At 38.2% G+C, this 20,133-nt stretch overlaps 1 protein-coding gene across 3 annotated transcripts in view; it reads right to left on the bottom strand.

Moving 5' to 3' along the window:
* The window catches only part of LOC135743917 (macrophage mannose receptor 1-like), a 172,729-nt gene that overhangs the window by 118,511 nt on the left and 34,085 nt on the right, over nucleotides 1–20,133 (bottom strand). Inside the window, exons 22-31 of one of the 3 annotated variants that reach the window (XM_065261820.1) lie at nucleotides 18,919–19,100; nucleotides 18,303–18,359; nucleotides 16,492–16,597; nucleotides 16,127–16,359; nucleotides 15,336–15,501; nucleotides 13,233–13,385; nucleotides 12,894–13,010; nucleotides 12,653–12,814; nucleotides 12,534–12,566; nucleotides 11,440–12,349 (exon numbers count right to left, since the gene is read on the bottom strand). The exons of the other annotated variants lie outside the window; for them this stretch is intronic. Of the exons in view, the coding sequence (XP_065117892.1) occupies nucleotides 12,111–12,349; nucleotides 12,534–12,566; nucleotides 12,653–12,814; nucleotides 12,894–13,010; nucleotides 13,233–13,385; nucleotides 15,336–15,501; nucleotides 16,127–16,359; nucleotides 16,492–16,597; nucleotides 18,303–18,359; nucleotides 18,919–19,100 (1,448 nt within the window). The 3' untranslated portion in view covers nucleotides 11,440–12,110. Of the gene's footprint in view, nucleotides 1–11,439; nucleotides 12,350–12,533; nucleotides 12,567–12,652; nucleotides 12,815–12,893; nucleotides 13,011–13,232; nucleotides 13,386–15,335; nucleotides 15,502–16,126; nucleotides 16,360–16,491; nucleotides 16,598–18,302; nucleotides 18,360–18,918; nucleotides 19,101–20,133 lie in introns of those variants that run through there. 3 annotated transcript variants of the gene reach the window in all.

The raw sequence follows: 20,133 nt of genomic DNA, 5'->3' as shown, positions 1-20,133 counted from the left end.
AGCGCAAAAAAGGAGGCGTGTTCCGGCGCAAACCATCCCTGATGCTATTTTGCAGTTTCAAAAAACAATTGCGCCACTGACCAGAAAAAAAAAGTTTAAAGTCAGTGGTGCGTTGCGCATTGTTCATTATGCTATTTTAAGTGCGCATGCTTGACCATAATGTATAGCGTGCACAACGTGCATACACTTTGCATCTAATCTACACAGATGCAACAGTTATTTTTGCAAATCATAAATTGTTACACTTAAAAATATTAATACACGAGATAAGGGGAATCATAGTGGTGAGCATTGTGGTGATAGTTTTTATTTATTGTGTGGCTGCGCTGAAAACTTCTCATGCAAATAACGATAAATAACAAGTTTGTTGTGTGGCTGTATTACGTTTATTTTATGTAAATAATAATTAAAATATTTTCATAAGAAACCTTAATGTATATGAACTTGATTTGTAAGTGTACTTTGGGGTTGGACCTTGCTTGCGTTTCTTGAGTCCTATTTCAAAGCCCCCAAACCCTTTCAGTGGTGAGGGTGGACGCAGCGATGTCCTCTGCTGGCGTCTGTGTAGAGGCAGATCCACCTCCCGTTACACGGCGTGCCCGATTTATGCTGGCAAGCTTGGGATTCCCCCGTCTCCTGACATCATTGTAGCGCTTTGCGCAACAATGGGGATGCCAGCTGATGAGACTGTGGCTATTTCCTCTCACGCCTGTTTAACCTACGCTGATTTGGGCGGGTTTCTCCCATCCCAATACAAAACAACTTCTCTGTCTTTGACTGCTCTTACAAGAACGTCGGTCTCCTCGGCTGTAAACCGCTCCTGGCGTGCGCCTGGTAAATCCGTCATAATAATAGCAACCCGCCATGGAACTTGCGCCCTTGCGCTTAAAGGGAATGTTGGATAGCGTTCTGATTGGTTTATTTGACGTTACGCCCAAACCACACCTATGAATAATGAACCTACTTCAGACCAACCCCTTATTGATTTGCGCCCGGTGCAAGAGTTATTTCTCACGATGGGAAAATAGCAACAGCGCCCAAGATCCGCCCACAAACTCACTTGCGCGTTGCGCTTCGCACTTGCGTTTCAGATCGTTCAAATAGGGCCCTTGATGTGTTTGACAAATTGCTCTTATTGGCAGTTAAAAATCTATTTACAGAAAATATTGAATAAATGAACATGCGGGAGGATATAGGGGTGAGCGGGGCCCAACGCATTTTGTTTTGGCATAAACATTAAACAAATATTTGTTAGAACAATCATATGTTTACTCGTGCAACACACACACACATTTCTGTAACAAATGAACACAAAAGCTGCATGCACACCGCCAGGGTCTTTGTCGCTGTGTGTTGTCTTTTTAAAGATGATGCACAACTGCGTGGCCATGTTTGCCTCCAGCCAGGGCTAAAACAAGATTTAACAGAACTGTGCAAACTTTACTGTTTTAGATTAATGATAATGATGTGTTTGATGAGAATTATGTTGTTTTTTAGTGCTTTATTCGCCAAGTGTATTTTAATGGACTACAGTATGAGACACAGTAGTGCAACTCTCAAGTTTAGACACATCAAGAGATCTGATCTTTGAAGTTCATAGGGATAATCACGTTTGATTGGAGTTGGGCTTGAGTAGGCTACTTGCTGGTGGCAAGCTTCTCATTTCTCCGATAAGTCAACGGCGCCTGGAAGTGAACTTCACCGAGTCATATTGCACAGAAATCTTGTCAAAGAACGAAAAATAACATTATTAACCCTCTGAGGTCTAAGGGGTTTTTAGGGCCTTGGGGAGGTTTTGACATGGATTGACATTTGTGATTTTTCATTTGCTTAAAAACATAGTAATGGCAAAAGTCTCATAACACTGTGTTCAGCACAAATTGAGCTACAATATTATATGAGCAATATGTATGTACTTGTTTGTATTTTTGAGAGAAAAATGTCTATGCTTGGTTTTTGAAAAAGCAAAATGTTTAAGGTATAAGTCCACAAAACTCATTCTAAACATGTTTTCTCAAGACTTTTCAAAACAAGATCTAGTAGTCTAGAGTTTTTTTTCTTTAAAAAGATGTGAAAATCATTTGCCCTGCTCATTCACATAAAACAGGATATTGATTTACAATTTCTAAAACACTTTTGCTTGGGAAAGGCTGTATGCGTGGAGGCAGGAAAGCTCCTGAATAATCAGTGATTGACAGCTGAGGAACAAAAGAGTTGCATAATGAGCCACATAATTAGCCTTTTAGGAATGTTCAACAGGAATGTAACTTTCTCTGTAGTAAAACCATGATTTGAAGGTTTTCTTGGGAATTTATAACAAAAATTTTCAATAGAATGTAAATACACACACACACACACACACACACATTATATACATATATATTTAAATATTTTCATAGTAAAGGTACTGTTTGGCCAATCGTAAAAATGAACACACAGGGTTAGTGTTTGATTGGCCAGCGAGAGGTTTACTTTTGTGCAGTAAAAAGCTCAAAAGAAGAACTGCCTATCATTGTCTGGACTCTTATTTGTATTTTTGTAATCATTATAGTAGAAACACAACAATGGGTACGCGTGATAAACTTATCAAGTAAATAAGGATTTAGTTGTCATGTTTGGCACACTCGGATGAAACAACTCAGTATAACAATGAATGGAGGGGCTGGATTGTGTATCCATTGATTGCTGGAGGCACGAGTTATGCATATGGATGTCTCTGCTCATTCACTTCAATTGCGCGGGGGTGTGGCGATCTCATCTCATTACAGATAAACAGTTAACAGGAGAAAGACGGTACCTCTCCTCCTTCTCATACAGTTTACACCGAATGACAATATCTGTTTTCGATCTCACTTACATCATTTAAAAGCAGACATTCCAAACATTATGTAGACATTTATCTTTTGTTTCTATGACAAGTAAGTATTCATTAAGTTACAGTTAATTTTTCTGACGTGTTTCTGAAAGGCCCGCTCCACAGTCGACCCCAGAGTGTTAAACGGTTACCATTATTTTAATTAAACATTTCTGTTCCGGAACATATATTTTTTTTAAGTTTCTGGTCCTTGCAAAACATCAAAAGTTTCTGGTTTTTGTTTTTTCGTTTCGTGAACCGTTTCAAAGCCTTGGTTTTATGTCACCATCTTTTTTTTGGGGGGGGGGACACTTTAAATGTGGTCACCCTAGGGCACTACACTGTGTTAATCCGGACCTGATCATTTGCATAAAGTTGATCTTTTCTTAACTTTGCAACTAGACACGCCCACTTCCTGTCACTGAGGCTTGTATCGCTAGAAGTCGACAAGCTTTCACCGCAATGAATGAGATTATGTCACTCTGTCGTCACTGGCAGTGTGCATGCAGCTTTAAAGTTTGTTTCTAGAGTCCACCATTCTAGAAAATGTCATTGTCATTGTATACTTGACAAACGCTGCTGTGTAAAAAGCGAACAGCTTTAATTACATTGATTAAAGGGACACACCATAACTTTTGCCTTTGTATTTTGAATAATCTATAATACCAATGTAACCCCTAACTTCAGTGGTTCCCAAACTGAGGGGACAAGATGGTGCCAGGGGCTCCCCAGTTTTGTGACATTTTATAATATACATTTCTTTAAGAACCACTGCCTTATACGGAGTTAAGACTTCTGTCTAACTTCACCATCAACAGGGAATTGATGGAACAGATACGGCTTTTTACATTGCCTTGACTGCGGAGAAAGTAGATTTCTGCGACGATTGCGTATTTTCCGGTCATAAATACGGAAGTTGTGAGAAAGGTCTATTGAGTGGGCAAATGCTCAGTACTGACTTGAGTGGACATGTCACCCACTGAGCATGTTTTGGATGCTCTGGACCGGTGTATACGACAGGGTGTTTCAGTTCTTGTCAATATCCAGCAGCTTTGCACAGCCATCGAAGAGGAATGGACCAACATTTCACACAATTAGCAACCACATCAACTCTATGTGAAGGAGATGTGTTGCACTGCGTGAGGTCACCTCATGTGTGGTGTGAGGTGGTGGTCACAACAAATACTGACTGGTTTTCAGAAGCTGGTTAACTCTTTCACCGCCATTGACAAGATATCTCGTCAATTAAGAGAAAACGCTTCCCCGCCAATGACGAGATTTTCCGTCTTTCCGCAATACCGCTATTATCCACCAGGTGGCGCCCTTCCGCAACTTTTTAGACCCGGAAGTATTGCCCTATGGCAAGCGGCTGCATGTCCGTGTCTGTTTTAAAGATCGCTCTGAATGGGATCTCTATGAAAAGTCCGTCACAAAAATGGAATTATCTCTGCTTTTTGCTCAAAATGTGGTGTTTTTGCAGAAACCTACCCATATTCAAAAGCTGATTACAAAAGAACCACTGAAGGTAGGGTGAAACGTTTTTTTTTTTTTTTTTTGAAAGCAGAGGGTCTGTTCTTTCATTTGGTATATTGTATGTTTATATATTTAAAGAAGAACATTTTCTGGAAGGCATTAAACTTTGGTGAAAATCATGAAAAACGCTGGCGCTGGCTGGCAACTTTTTTTAAAAACGCTGGCGGTGAAAGAGTTAATTACCCGTCTCAACTTCTGGTAAAGTGATGATCACTTATTCCAGATGTCGTTCTTAGTGCCCTTTGAACTAAAAATATTCTCTCCCTTTGGATTGGAATCTTACTTAAAATTGTCGGAATACCGTGTTAAGTCCATTTCGCAGTCCACTTACGGTCATGTGGACTGCAGCTATTGTTTGTCAGTATTTTCCTTTTAACATGTTTGATCATGGAAATGTACGCTTATATGAACTGCATAAACATTTTTTAGTGGTGCTTGCATTTATGCAAAGCGTCATTATTGTTATTCCCCAGCCATAATTTATTTTTCTTCTTTATATGTCTAAACAATTTTGTCGCGTAACCCATCCCATATAGTTTGTCCCAGGCCCATGAATGAGGGCTCAAATCGACCAGCTTATTGAGGAGTGGTGTGCTATGAGTTTTCTAAGCAATTGGCTGCATGATGTTCCCACAGGGGATGAAAAATCACCCAAAAAATCTCAGACTTAACATTGCGGTGAACTTTGACGGCTCGTACATTTAAGCAAGGATTTCGTAGAAACATGTGGGTAAGTACATTTGAAGAGCGTGGCAGGCTATGTTAAACATACCTCACATTTGGGTGTAAGAGGTGCCCGAATTTTCCCATAGACAAACAAGGGGGCGAAAATGTCATACAATTAACACTGCAACAAATTTTGACAGGATAACTCTAAACACTCCCTAGCAACCAAACAGAGGTACCCTAGCAACCATTTAGTAAGACCTGTATAGCCCTTTTCACACAGATATTCCGTAAGATACACGGGACAGGCATCCTGGAATTTTACGACACCGCTTGATATTTTATTCATTCACACTGCCAAGTTTACACGGCTTCTGATGGTCCCGGAAAGACACGTGACATGTTGAAAGTCCCGCCCTCTCTTCTACGCAGCGTCTGAAGTTTGCATATTATTTATTATTTCTCTCTCCAGAAACAACTCGCGTGCATTTTTGTTTATGATAAGACTACAAAGGAGCGCGTGAATGCACAGTTCTATTCTGGTGAATGATCTCAGCTTCAGAGTGGATATTTGACAAGCTCCCTGATTTCTGCTTTGATACAGTTTTCAGACATTTCTCATCGTGATTGTTTATATGCATTTAAAACCCGCATTTTGAGGAGCTGAACAATATATCTCGTTGGGATGACATGCGGGTATTTTCGTTTATTATAGCTCAAATGAGCACGTGACGCGATAGTCTTTTATGCTGCTGAATGATCTCCGTTTCAACGCAGTAAGTAACGAGCTAACTTACCTGATATCCGCTTCAGTCTAGTTTGCTGACATTTCTCGTAGTGAATGTTGTAAATCCCTGATTTTAAAGAGTTGAACCAACTTCATGTTGCCATGACACGCGCGTCCTCACTACGGCACGTGCGTCATTGTTTATGCGTCTCATATATCATTTCTTGATAACTGCTTCAATCTAGTTTGCAACATTTCTCGTGGTGAATGTTTATATACATGTTATCTCTCGTTGTAAGGAGCTGAACCATAACTTGTGTTGTGATGATGACGCGCGCGTCCTCACTTCGACACGCCCTTTATGGCATTCTTGTTCACACAGAGGGTTACCCGCGTATCTTACTAGGTCCTCTTTCCGGCAACGATCCCAGAAGATTAACGGAACGAGTTTTTGTTCACACAGACGCTTGTCTGGCAATTTTACGGGTATTTTCTGGGACCAGAGGTCTGTGTGAATGAGGTTTATGTCTGCATCAGAACATCGTAGAGACATTGGAGTGGGCTCTTTTGAGTCCGGCTAACAGTATTGTAACATTTTGTAACCAGAGTTTTGCCACTTCAGATTGTTTTAGAAAATGTACCTACAGTTACTAGTTTATTTAGGTTCTTCAATCAACCGGTTGGTTATGTGAGATTGTGTCTGGTAGATTGTCACATCAGATAGCGACCCGTGTTCTTTCCTGGTCCTGTTTCCCTTTCTCCACTTTACAATACTGTCACTCAATTAAAGGTGAATCAAAACCAGGAGCTAAATTCAGTAATGTGTGTCCAAATGTTTTACTGGAGATGAGTAGTTAACAATTTGATAAGTTAGTTATCACAACATCTGTCATCTACTTATTTAATTAGTTCTTTAGTAGCTTTCCAAAGTGTGTATACATCTATCAAAATTGCAGATGTACCTTGATATCCAAGAGCTGTCGTCTAAAGAAAAATAGATATCAGACATTGTCAAAGAGATTTAATATTACAGTGGCTACCAAGGTTTTTTTAAGAGTGCCACTGACTTGCAGAACTCATGAAGCATCTATAATATTTATATTTTGTTCTTTTTTTGTTCAAAATGATGCTCAAAAAAGACAAAATATTTGTCATTATAAAGTGCAAAAATTAATATATTAAATATTACAATGTCCAGTATTATACATTAATAATAACTCCTGGTAATAATAACATAAAAATTAAACCAGCATACTGTACCTGTTTGACTGGATGGCTGTACTGCAACACATAAAGAAATCAAAACAAACAGTCAAAGCATCTTCATATCTGAAAAGTCAACGTGAAGAAATTCAGTTGTGTTTGGCGAGTACGTTTGAAGAGTAAGACACTTATATACCCTCTTGTAAAAGTTTCCATCCTGTCATGTGGTCGAGGTGGAGTGCGTTTAGAAATAATCTATTTAATGCAACCTCTAGTCTAGAGCAATGTTGGGAGCACTCATGTCTCTGTTTTTGAACCCAGCTTCTGCACCTGGCGGACAGTCTTGGAAAACCTCTGTATGACCCTGGCCACTGTACTGCTACTCAGTTTTAGGATGTTACTGATCTTCTTATAGCCTTGGCTATCTTTTTGGAGAGCAAAGGGAGTCTAAAGGGCCGTTCACATTATGACAAACACTATAAAAAATATAGCTTTGAAAATGGTTTTATATTAAAGAGAATAGCAGAGTTCACACCACAACTACAACAAAATTTATTATGTAATGCTTTTGTCCTACAACACTGACTATGCCAAGAGGTAAGATATTACACAAACTACTAGATTTACTGCTTAGAGTTACGCGAAACGCGTACATCTACTGGTTACCCGCTGTGTAAATCCTACCAAAACAGCATATTTACATATTCAGTGATATGTAAACATTGCAAAAGTTTTTATTGCAAGAAATATCCAATATTAGTTCATGCCATATAGGCAAGTGCTCTGCGCGAGTGCCACGCATGTGAGCAAATTAGCATAAAGTTATCGTTATAATGTGAGCGGCCCTTAATTCTCAAATCCTCAGAGAGTTCTTTGCCATGAGGTGCCATGTTCAACATCCAGTGGTCAGTGTGAGTGAATTGTACTCAAAGCACCAAATTTTAAGTGCTCTGATACAAGATACACAAATTTGTAATATGAAGATGATGAATAAGACAATACTTGACTCTAACATATGAAGGACTATTCAAACGAGACGAGACAAAAAGAAAATCATTTACTTAGCTTGGTGTTTGTGAATCTCATAGAGCATTGTGTTATCAGAGCAAAGGCCATGGGTTTAATCACCAGACAACAGATAAAATGTACACCTTGCATTGCACTGTAAGTCACCTTTGATTAAAACATTTGCCAAATGTATACAAGTGAATGTTTACTTGTGTGTTTCGGATGGGAAGAAACTGCTGATCTGGTGGGATAAGAGACACAATGGCAGTTCTGGAGAAGATCGACAATAAGGAAATGAGAAGTTCAAGCTACACAGCTCTGACATGCTGCCCTATGGAAATTCTGTTTCCTCTCCAAATTTGATTTTTGTGCAAAAATGGCATAAAATGACAGATTTGTGATATACAAAAAATATATATATATTTGGCAACCACTTCAGTTTTTGTTTTCCAGAAGATATTCCCAGACTGTCTTATCTTATTATTTCACTTTGTCCCAGAGAAAGACATTAAAATACAGATAAAAAAAACAAGAAAATAAATCACAATAGTTATTTTTCCAAGGACATCCATTGTCTCAGTGTTGAACACGTTTGTCAAGGTAGAGTCAGAGATCAGCTGCAGGCCACAAAGTTTTTTAGCAGACAAAGGAAAAACTCAGCAGAGAGGTGGTCCTGCGCCAGGGCAGGTTGGCACAGGGAAAAGCCAATGCAGGGGTTGACACCCAACATGACACAGCAGGCGGCCACAAGGGTTCCCAGGAGGATAGAGCGCAAGGTAAGGCTGGCGAGCATCAAGATGAGAGAGGCAGGTCCAACCGCCGAAAAGTAGCCTGGCACAAGGTCAGCAAGGAGAGCCGGGCAGATGGCAGCTGGGTGAGATCTGAAGGAACAGATAAGAGGAAGAAGGGAGATGAAGGATCAATGCTCCAGAGCCCGAGGAACTGACAGGTAACGCAATGGGAAAACACTTCAAACAATACTAGGTATTCACTGACTCGAGGTATTCACTGTCCAACTCGAGTGGACAAGAAGGGAAAAGGACAACTGTAAGATCAACAGTCTCGCACAGGACAAGGGACACAAGGGAATTAAATAGTGAACTAATGAGGGAAACAGTTGAACATAGAGGAACGCTACGAGAGTACTTTGGGAGGTTACTAGAGGGAGGGTACAGGTACACACATTGGCAAACCAGGTGTATAGCACACACACAAAAAGAGACGGCCGATCAGGCCGAAGTCGTGACACACTTTTTGTGTTATCATGAAGATAATGTAGGCCAGGCAGACTGCAGATTGAGAATCTGAAGATAGGAGCAACCCTCCGATTTCTTGGTTGAAGCCAATACAGAAGTTATTTAAACTGCAATTCATCGACTGGCCACTATAGGCTGACTCCAAAAACGAGTTAGTTCCATAGAGCTCCATGTTAAAATGCCTAACATTACAGCAGAAATAATATGTTTACAGCCTGGTACAAAAAGTGTTTTTGGTCTATATAGCTAATTTTGTCCTTCTTGACAACTGTGAGGGGGGGTGAATTATTTCGTAATAAATAATATTAGAGGAATAGTCCATTTTCTTTAAAAAATCAAGATAATTTACTCACCACCATGTCATCCAAAATGTTGATGTCTTTCTTTGTTCAGTCGAGAAAAAATTATGTTTTTTGAGGAAAACATTGCAGATTTTTTCTCATTTTAATGGACTTTAATATTGCCCAACATTTAAAGCAACACTATGTAGTTTCCATGTAAAAATCACTTACAGCTCCCCAATGTGGTTGAAAAGCGCAACAGTGCCTGGTATCAGACACTCTTCTGCAGGCGGGCGGGGGCCGGGGGTGTGTTTCCTACCCTGCACCGCCACTTTCAGAGTGTGCTTGTAGCAGCTAGGAGTCTGCTCAGGTTGCAGCAACAGTACAGTTTGTACAGTTAAAAGTTGTTCTATCACTGAAGTAATTTTAGAGACATTATTTAAAGGTAAAAAAAACTAGATAGTGTTGCTTTAATACTTAATTCAACACTTAACAGTATATTCCAACAAAGTTTCAAAGGACTATAAACGATCCCAAACGAGGTATAAGGGTCTTATCTAGCAAAACGATTGTCATTTTGACAAGAAAAATAAAAAATATGCACTAAACCACAACTTCTTGTCTAGGTCCTGTCCTGCGTGACGTAGTAAATGTGTAGTGACGTAGAGAGGTCACGTGTTACATATATGAAAAGCACATTTGCGGATGATTGTAAACAATAAACTGACACAAAGACATTAATTAGTATCATTCCACATACAACAACGTCGGAAGGTCCTCTTTCTCAACACTTGTAAACACTGGGGCATAGTTTCGCGTTCGTCCTCTGTGACCTCTTGACGTCATGACGTATTGCGTGGGGTCACGCTGGCGCATCACGACCGGATCTAGATGAGAAGTTGTGGTTTAAAAGTGCATATTTTTTATTTTTCTTGTCAAAAATGACAATCGTTTTGCTAGATAAGACCCTTATGCCTCGTTTGGGATCGTTTAGAGTCCTTTGAAACTCCGTTGAAAAAAACTGTTAATTGTTGAGTTTAGTATTAAATGTTGGGCTCTATTAAAGTCCATTAAAATGAGAAAAATCCTGCAATGTTTTCCTTAAAAAACATAATTTCTTCTCGACCGAACAAAGAAAGACATCAACATTTTGGATGACATGGTGGTGAGTAAATTATCTGGATTTTTCTTTTAAGAAAATTGATTATTCCTTTAAGCCTTAAAGTTCTGTATAATTAAGGGCGTGGCCACTTGATTGATGGTGAACTGCCACTGCTGTCACTACAGTCAAGCTAGGCGGGCATGGTTTCATCAACCAGCCACCTCGGCTTCACCTTCATCCTGACTCTTTGCGCATTTTTGGTTATCCACATGTTCAGTGACGTGCTGCCAAGATGGTGACAACAGGCACCGCCCACTCAAAAAAGTTCTTCACAAACCTATGGGTGACATTACGGACACTACGTCCACATATTTTACAGTCTATGGTCTGAAGGGAAATTTGAAAAGTTACAGTCACATTTGCTTCACCAAACCTGCATATTCTGAGGTTTGTATATGTCCTCATAGCAACACAATAATGTCATACAATGCACAGCCTACTTTTAAATTCTTTACCTTTTATTGTTTAATAATCTTATAGTTGTAGTAATGTAGTAGTAGTATGTTCTCCACATACAAAATCTCTTCATTGCTGGCAAAAAAACACAATGCATTTTGTGATTTGGTTGCTGTAGATTCAAGGCTGTTTGTCTCCACTGTGTTCTTCAGTTTCACGTGGCTTCAGTCGATTTAATGTATGCAGTGAACTGAATCACTCAAAGTGATTCTCGAATCAATTCAGACCATTTTGACAAATAATTTAGCAAATTTGCTGTGTTTACATTCTAGTGATGCTAGATTTCATAATAGTTAAAAATATAAATAAATCTTTATAAATGAGAAATACACAAATGTTTTTTACACACAAAACATGAACACACGTTATATTGCGCAACGTAAACACAATCATAGCTTCAAAAACACAGGAAAAACGGGACCTTTATGTGTCAGTGTTTAAAAATTCTTTAGAATGACAAACTGCTATTAGAGTTTTGGATCTCACACTGTAGTATCACATTACTGACAGAAAAAGATACTTCAGATTAGAGTGTAAACACTAAATTAATTAATCGATTTTCTAGATGATGATGTGTAGTCTTTATATATTAGCCACCATAGTAGAATTGAACTGCTGTCTTTTCTTTGCCATAACAAACATGTTTTAATTACACAAAGTTATAGCAGTTAGAAAAAACTAAGAAGCTAAGAGTCAATTCCAACTAAAAGAAACACTGATCACCATAATGGTGACTTTAAATGGAATAGCAAACATTTAACTCTGCTTCAGTGTTACTTTTTAACACTCTGTAAGATTGGGACAATATATGCACCCAGCAGTGTTTGTTTAACTGTGAGGATTTTGCTGTCCAGTTATGTGTTTGAAACTGCCGATGAAGAATCTATAGCGAAAGAGTGAAGGTGAGACTAATCTGCATACATTTGCCTTAACAGTATATATTGCTTATATTTTCAAATTTGTGTTACGCATGCTCATTTTGTTCAATGTTGGCAACAAGTCCTTTAGTATCAATAGTTGTAGGTGGCCGTGAGGGATCAGAGTTGTTATAGAGTCTGTTGTCAAATGTACACTGTCCAATCACAGGCCTGGGATTTCTCTTAAAGAACAGAAACCCGGCAAGACCCACAAGAGCTATGATGACCAACACGATGCCTACAGCGATGCCAGCCGATCCATGAGATGTCTCATCTATCTGATGATCTGCAATATAACATTAAACACATATTACTGATAAAACTGAAGAATAATAATTGATTTACACAAGTATTCTGTTTTGTCAGTGTTTGTTGGTATTTATCTACAGCTGTGGATATAGAACATTAAAATACAGAAATGAACACTAAAACACTTTTTACAGATTATGTTCAACATATATTCATCATACCTGAGAATGATGGCTTCTCTGTTGGTGGTATAACTGTTAAAAAAGACACATGTAGATATTAACATACAGTAAGGTGATGTGATATTAATGCAGATTATTTGTAAGTGTATTTGTCAGACCTTTAGCAGTCTTGCAAATATAAGCTCTGCGATTATTACAGCTGTTGGTGCTCCACATCCCAGTGTCTGATTGAACTTCAACACAATTTTCATCACTATCCCGCATCCGCGGTTTCCAGTTTGTGTAATCCACAACCGTATTATCAATCCACATCCAATCACCTGTCACACACAAACATCAGTTCAATATCTCTGTGATTTTAAATGTGTTGTATTGGTTTAGATGAAGGTTCGTTCTGACCCATATGACTGCGGTGAAGTCCAATCCAGACTGATTTTACTTCATCCTGCAGGATCTCCAGGTTTTGTCGGATAAACTGTGATTCTATTGGATCCTCAATACTCAATAGAGATGCACCTGAAATGACCGACAACTGTATCTAGCATTAAATTAAAACTTTGTTTCATTGAAGTGAGGGGTTTCAGGTTTAAACAATATGAGAATGAAATGATATAAAAGATTCAGAAAGAAGACATTGTTATACATAAAGAAAAGATTTTCGACACAAAAAGACATGAGTCATTTAATTCAATTAGTGTCAATTAAAAGTAGTGTTCATAAGACGAAACAGCATCTCACCCATTCTTATACATTCTACTGTGGCATGAGCCCAGTTGTCTCTCATGGAGGTCATGAACGTATAGCAGTGTCCTCTAAATGGGATCCAACTTTTACGTTTCTTTGATTCAGGGCAGTTACCCGCCAGCTGAGGAGGATCTGTGGGGGCAACAGCTGTGGACCGGTGTAAAGGATTACTAGATGTTTTTCTTTTATTGGAATGATCAATTATCACAATTAGGAAAATTTAATGCAGTAAAAAAAACGAAATGGTCCCCCGCCTCTGGCGTTAATGTTCAGTCCTTATTTTTTTCACATCACTACACAGCAATGTGTGATAGTGACCACAGTGTGCAAAAAATGACATGATGCACCACTGCCTGTGATCACGCTTTAATGTGACCCTAGTGGCAGAGATCAAGCGCATCAGTGAAACACGTTGTTAATGTTCATCTGTTAGTAACTTATGAAGTTCACAGTTTTCAGTAGCTCATGCTGGACAGACATTGGTGCTGATGTCACTGAAGCCCATTATGTATTAAACTTCATACTAAAGGGATAGTTTGGGCAAAAATGATATTAAAACCATGAATTACCCACCTTCAAGCCATCCGAGATGCTTTTAGACAAACACATTTTCAGTTATTTTAGAAAATGTCCTAGATAATTCAGTTGTTAAAATGTAAACTAATGGGGTCCACCTCCTTCAAGACCCAAAAATGTGCATCCATCCTTCACAAAAGTAATCCAAACGGCTCCAGGAGGATACACAAAGGCCTTCAGGGGGTAATTGTTTTTCAAACGAAAATAACTAGCCTCTGGTAAGCCACTACATTATGGTTATATTATGTGGTGGTGGTAGTAGTGGTGGTGATGGTGGTGGTAGTAGTGGTGGTGGTAGTAGTGGTGGAGTGGTAGCAGTAGCAGTAGCAGTAGTAGTTTTTCCTCCAGAATATTTGGGTTCAGCCAAGAAATTTTATTTGGGTGCATCACTAATTAATTTAAACTTTATATGTTTTTTTTCTGCCAACCATTCGCAAACTGTAATAATTACATTGAAAGAATTATATTTTCTTAAATTGTATGCTCACCAATGTCAGGTAATAAAATAACAAACAGGTCACTGTTTAGATATCTATTTTCTGCCATTACCTCGAATTATTCAAGTGACATTTGAACACTTATTTGTGTTATATATATACAGTATAAATATGGTAATTTTTTAAGGTAAATATCCTAGTATTTAAATGCAACTTAAAAATATAATGCAAAGTTACAGTATACAGATTTTACCTCTAATGTTTAACTAAGATAACTACCAGCTGCCTGTACATTATCCTGCTAACACAGTCTCACCCCATGTCGTCAATATTTGACGACACTTGACCATTCGTCATATGTTGACGTGAAGGGTATACCTTTCGCGTCATTTTTTGACGAACTGGGGACTTCAATACTATTACGTCCGTTGCATTCTCTTTCCTATTTTATTACCATTTGCGCGTCGGTTTAGGGTTAGACTACGCAAAATTAAACAGTGTACGCGAAATTAAACAGTGTACGCGAAATTAAACAGTTGTCACCTGGCGTTGGGGTTAGAAACAGTTGTCACCTGGCGTTGGGGTTAGAGTTAGGTTTGGGTAGGGATGTCATTATGTAAATCTAACCCTAAACCGACGCGCAAATGGTAATAAAATAGGAAAGAGAATGCAACGGACGTAATAGTATTGAAGTCCCCAGTTCGTCAAAAAATGACGCGAAAGGTATACCCTTCACGTCAACATATGACGAATGGTCAAGTGTCGGGGTGAGACTGGGTTGATCCTGCTTATTACGCTAAATAGAAAAAACCTTGGAATGTTGCGATATCTAGCTGTGTTATAATGACATATAAACTTATTGATTTGCTGTTAATTTAATTGTCTTTGTTTGTCTTTTAAATATCGGCAAATGCCTCAACCTCAGAAATAATCCAAAATAACACTCTGGCACACCTCTTTTGCACCTGTTTCTTTAACCAGAAATTCCCATCCGCATCTCTACTACTACAGTACACAATCCTCAGGAGAGATCCACCAATCAGAGATGTTAATGATGAGATAAATAATAATAATAATGAAATACCTTTTGATCGTTTACAGAGGGAATAATATGCGTTGTTGCACGCTGCAGTTTTCCAGTCTCCATCCGTGTCAATATAAACACAAGCTAAATTGTTTTTGGGTTCTCCTGTAGCCCATTTACTGTAGCTCAGAAGCCAGTTATCCACCCAGCGATAGCGTCCACCTGTCTGAAGAAACCACATTACCACACTCATATGTTAGTAAAATCATTTCTGCAATCTGTATACAGTACAAGCGTGCCGCACAAGCCCTGAAAAGTGAAGCCAAAACGTCTCGATCCCCCCCCCCCAGTGACTGGTCCCAGTATAGCTCATAAACCCAGGCTCCCCCATGTTATTCAATGGGACTTGAGACCAACTAAACAATTTAATTACACTTCAATTATCTTTTTTCCGAAGCTGGTTTCTGTCATTACTGTAGTTTTTATCACGCTGATGTAAATTCAAGTGTTTGTTTTTAAATTAAGTTTGTTTTTAGTTAGTTATTTGATGCTTTAAAATAATGGTATGACGTCATGATTGACAGCTGTGATATGCACATTCTACGAGAGCGAGGGCAGGGCCTTGATTTCGTGGCTTTACTTCCTGCTCACTACTGCGCAGGACTGGTCCCGAAATTGCTACTGTGCAGACTCAAGACCCAAGATGCCAGCGCCGTATCGGGACACTGGTGGCTTCACTTTTCACCAATGGAAGAGAGCGAAGGGACGTCATCCATCTTTTTTTACAGTCTATTATACAGTATAAGATATTATATGAATGTGTTTATTGTGAAGAGAGATGAATTAATTACCAGGTTACTGTTGAGTCCGATCCACAAAGGTTCTTTGAGTTTGTCGACTCGGAGGCTGGTGTACGCCTGACTGATGGAGTCCAGTATACTCGCAAGATCAGCATCATCAGCTTTACACTGTCTTCTCGCTTCATCCCAGCTCATCTTCTCCAGCTGGACCTTATAGGAATCATTGCCCAGACTGGAATATTTCTGTGGTACTGCTGTGGTCACGGGAGCAGACAGCTGAGAGTCTAAAACACACACAAAATACTACAGATTATCAACAGCAAGAGATCAACAAGTGACCCATAAACTCATGTCAATGTCATTGGATTGAGTTACAGTTATAACATTTATGCAATGATGTATTTTCTTCATCTAACCTGTGTTCCTCTTGCAGATGAAACCTCTCTCATCTCCACAGTCTTCAACTTTCCACATACCAGTGGACTTCTCTGGGTGTTTTACCATCACAACACAGTCATAGCTCTACATGGAAAAGAGTTCAGATTTATATATACAGTAGGGCTGTCACAATGATTAAATAATCGTCTCATCGCGATTGTTTGACCTCGTCGCAATCATTTCAGATCACCGCAATGATTGCATTTCTCTCTAAAAAACACAAGAGGGAGCTGCAGTGCATGTATAAACAAGACGGCATCTGATGGCGCTCCTTAATTGACAGTGTAATGCGAAACATTGCAAAGCCATTCAATACAGTGTAAAAACAATACCTATATATATATATATATATATATATATATATATATATATATATATATATATATATATATATATATATATATATATATATATATATATATACTGCGTGATTCCAATACTGGAGGATTATGACAATGGCTTGCATTTATTGGCCAGGAGCATTTAGCTAAGAACTAACAATTGGATGCCAGTCTCATTAACATGCAGATCAGCATTAAGGAGGTGATTTGCATTGACTATTTATGGTTAAAAAAGGGCGTGTATAGGGTGGGATATGAGGCAGATTCACGTACGCACACTTTCAGGTGATCTGTGATTTATTCAAGGAACATTGCTTGCTGGTATGCATACGAATGGTTTTATAAATCTGATTTTTTTGTGGCGTACGCTATTTTAGGTTTTTGTGTGTACATAGACTTTTAATAAGGATCCTGCGCATGCTTTCATAAATGAGGCCCCAGGTGTGCTGTCCCAGAGTCATTTCAAGGTTTAAAAAAAATGAGGTGTCTAAATTATACAGTTCATTAAAGCTGTACGCAAAAAGGATTTGAACTGTTATTGGTACAAGAGGTCTATAGGGGGACTCTGAATCTTACTGTATTTGACTGATGTTTAGATATTCACCCATTAAAGTACTGTATAAAGTATTGTACAGTACAGGTGTGTGTCTTGTTTATTAAAGGGATAGTTCACCCAAAATTTAAATTCAAACAAATTATTTCATAGGAAAAACATTTACGTATACTGTTATGATGCTCAAAGATGACTTTTGAGTGATAAAATTACTTTAAAATTCATCTGCGATGCCACAACAGTCACTCATGACTGCATTTCTAATCTGTAAACCGGGTTAACCATGAAGGATGGGTTAGTGCATAGTTTATGTGGCCCAGATTGCTTTTCCGAATCACAACCTGTAAGTAAGATTAATAATTGTTGCTTTTAGGTTCTGTTGAGCCTCCTAATGTAGTTGTGTAGTAATTGGAATCACAATGAAATATAAGCAATACATTGGTTTACAAACTGCAGTTTTGTGTCCATTTGCTATTGTTTGGGTGTTTTCTACCAAGTTGTGGGCTCGGTTAACTAACGTAAGTGTAAAGCAAGTTTACCGTGTGGTGCAGTATCATTATTATAAAGAACAAGAAAGATGCGAGCACCGTAACCATAGAGTAATGTGCAACTACGACAAATGAGAGTTTAGTAGCGTCACGAAAAGGATGGGTTTGGCAAGATAGATTTTTGAACGATTGATTTGAGAGTCGTCGGGAAATAAGGAAAGAAATAAATGCATATTATAAAAAGCTAAAGTGTTTTTTGACCTGAAGCAAATATGAAACTTTTCAAATTGCAAAATATGTGCTCTTTAAGACCTCTATGCAGTACTTGATGTGCATGAACTGTAAACCTTGGATCCTATTTTTGTTGCGCTATTTGATGAAATGAACAGATTTGCTTAAAAACATACCTGATCCTCATACATGAACGAACGGTGTAAATATCTGTCCCAAGGGTCTTCATGAAACTGCGGAGATCAGCAAAAGTAGCGTCTTACATTGATATTTAAAAGACAAGGCAAAACAGCTGAACTGAGACACACTACTGTACTGTAGCAGTCAGAGGAAAATATAATGATGAGATGCTTATATCTTCTGATTCTCTGTGAGAAGACATTTACAACCTTTAGTGTAAGATTACACAAAACAAACATTGAGCTACTGGCAGCATGAAGATCTCCATCCACACATTCTGCTGCATTCTCAGATGAGAAGCTTTGATGATTCACATATGGCCAAAAATATATTTTAAATAAATGCTTAATAAATTTTGTAGAAAGTAAAGCTTAATTAAATATTTTTACTGGCCAAAATATAAAAGTAAGTATAGGCTATTTAACTTTAAACTGTTTACAGGTTGGTAACATTCAAAGTTTTTCTTCCAATGCAACGTGCACATAAATTCCTTAAAATATATTTCAAAATATACAAAAAATAGCCAGATATATTTTAGTAATCAGTACATATATTTATTATTTGCCGTAAGGGTTGTGATACATAATTACTATTACTATTATTTGCACTAACCTCATAAAAACTTGCTTCCCTTTTAAAAAAGCGTCCTGACTCTGACGCTGGTTGACCTTTGAGCCAGTTAGTGTATCTGACTGCTTTGCCATCAGTCCACATAAAGTGCATCTCCCAGTTGACGTCATTTAAACCAATCCACGCGTCATCAGCAGAACTGAGCATCAAAGTTGTAAGAAACGCTAAAAGAAAAACATTAGGGGTACATTTTTTGCATCTTATTCAGAAACCTTATTCATGGGTTTAGTGCCACGTCACATTTATTTAAAGGAGACATATATGAAAATCCAACTTTTTCCATGTTTAAGTGCTATAATTGGGTCCCCAGCTCTTCTATCAACCTAGTAAAACAGATCAACCCAGTTACTTAGTTTTGGTAAACCATTCTCTGCAAGCATGTGAAAAATAGGTAAGGGGATCTTATTATAATAATACCGCCCCATAATTTGCACTATCCAATCACAGCACCGCAATTTAGTGCAGAGAAAGAAAAAAAATAATTGACAGCAAAATTGAGTTTCTATTTCAACAAACCACCATTATGGCGATCAGTGTTTGCATTTCATCAACTCATTTGCATATTAAAGGACACACTCAAAAACTGCATAAAGTGACACAAACTTTGAAAGTGGAAATTTAAAATTGTTATAATAAATTATCAATATCGTATTTTAAGCTAAAACTTCACATATGTATTCTAGGGACACCAAAGGTTTATTTGACATCTTTAAAAATTCTTGTGAAATGTGCCCTTTCAAATTGAAATTACGTGTGACTGTTACAGACTACTTGCACTGAGCCTGATGTACTCCAACTTGAAATAGTATGGCAGATCTGAGAAAGCAGTAGAAAGTGAATCACAGCATTTTACTGTTTCTCCTCACACAGACGTCTGTTACAGACATTTATCCACTGACCACAAACCACAGAAGGTTATTAAATGAGACTATAGACGGTTTCATCGGATACACACGCATTGCTGTGGTTACACATATGGCCTGGAGTTAACTTCCGGTCTGTGCTTAATTATTGGTCTGGCTAGTGACTAAACTGACCCTTGGAACAAACACCTTGTCGAAAAAAATAAAAAAGAGTTTAGTTTTTCTAGAAAACATCAGAGACACAATTATTTCAGCAAGTTTAATTTCTTATCTAAACAATAAGTTTAGGTCAGGTGTAAAGGATGAACAGATAACAGCATTAGTGTCATACTCA

The sequence above is a fragment of the Paramisgurnus dabryanus genome, chromosome 2, assembly GCF_030506205.2.
Source record: "Paramisgurnus dabryanus chromosome 2, PD_genome_1.1, whole genome shotgun sequence".
NCBI lineage: Eukaryota > Metazoa > Chordata > Actinopteri > Cypriniformes > Cobitidae > Paramisgurnus > Paramisgurnus dabryanus.
Note: the sequence above shows the minus strand (reverse complement) of the source record. Positions and strands in the feature narration are given on the sequence as shown.